Here is a 417-nt window from a genome sequence, read left to right on the forward strand (position 1 = left end):
ACATTCTCTTCTAGTCTTCCTCCTCCTCTTCACTTCCTCCCCTTCCCCCGTCGCTGGGCCCCCTTCCGCGCCCCCCTCACCCCCTTCTTGGCCCCCCTCACCAAGCTCCCAAACTGACCCTCAAATTTCGCCTTTTTCCTGAAACAGTAAAAAAAAAAACATGATTAGATTAATTAATTCTATCCTATTTCATTTCTAAACTCTCTCTCTCTCTCTCTCTCTCTCTCTCTCTCTCTCTCTCTCTCTCTCTCTCTCACCTTCTATTTAACTGTTCCTTTGCCAATCTGACGTATGCAAAGGGAGCCACACCACTCCCCTTAAGGGTCACGTCCCCCCCAGCCTTGCGTGACCTGAACTCTGCCCCTGGGTCCTTCCTTGCCCTCTTCCTGACCTCCGGCGCCGGCTCCTGGGGTTGGA

At 52.5% G+C, this 417-nt stretch overlaps 1 protein-coding gene across 1 annotated transcript in view; it reads right to left on the reverse strand.

The window, feature by feature from the left end:
- LOC135096369 (RRP12-like protein) overlaps window positions 1-417 on the reverse strand; it is an 8,322-nt gene continuing 7,905 nt past the window's right edge. Inside the window, 2 exon segments of the mRNA XM_063997835.1 lie at window positions 1-138; window positions 258-406. Coding sequence (XP_063853905.1) covers window positions 30-138; window positions 258-406 — 258 coding nt within the window. The 3' untranslated portion in view covers window positions 1-29.

This window comes from Scylla paramamosain, unplaced genomic scaffold (assembly GCF_035594125.1).
Source record: "Scylla paramamosain isolate STU-SP2022 unplaced genomic scaffold, ASM3559412v1 Contig3, whole genome shotgun sequence".
Taxonomy (NCBI): Eukaryota; Metazoa; Arthropoda; class Malacostraca; order Decapoda; family Portunidae; genus Scylla; species Scylla paramamosain.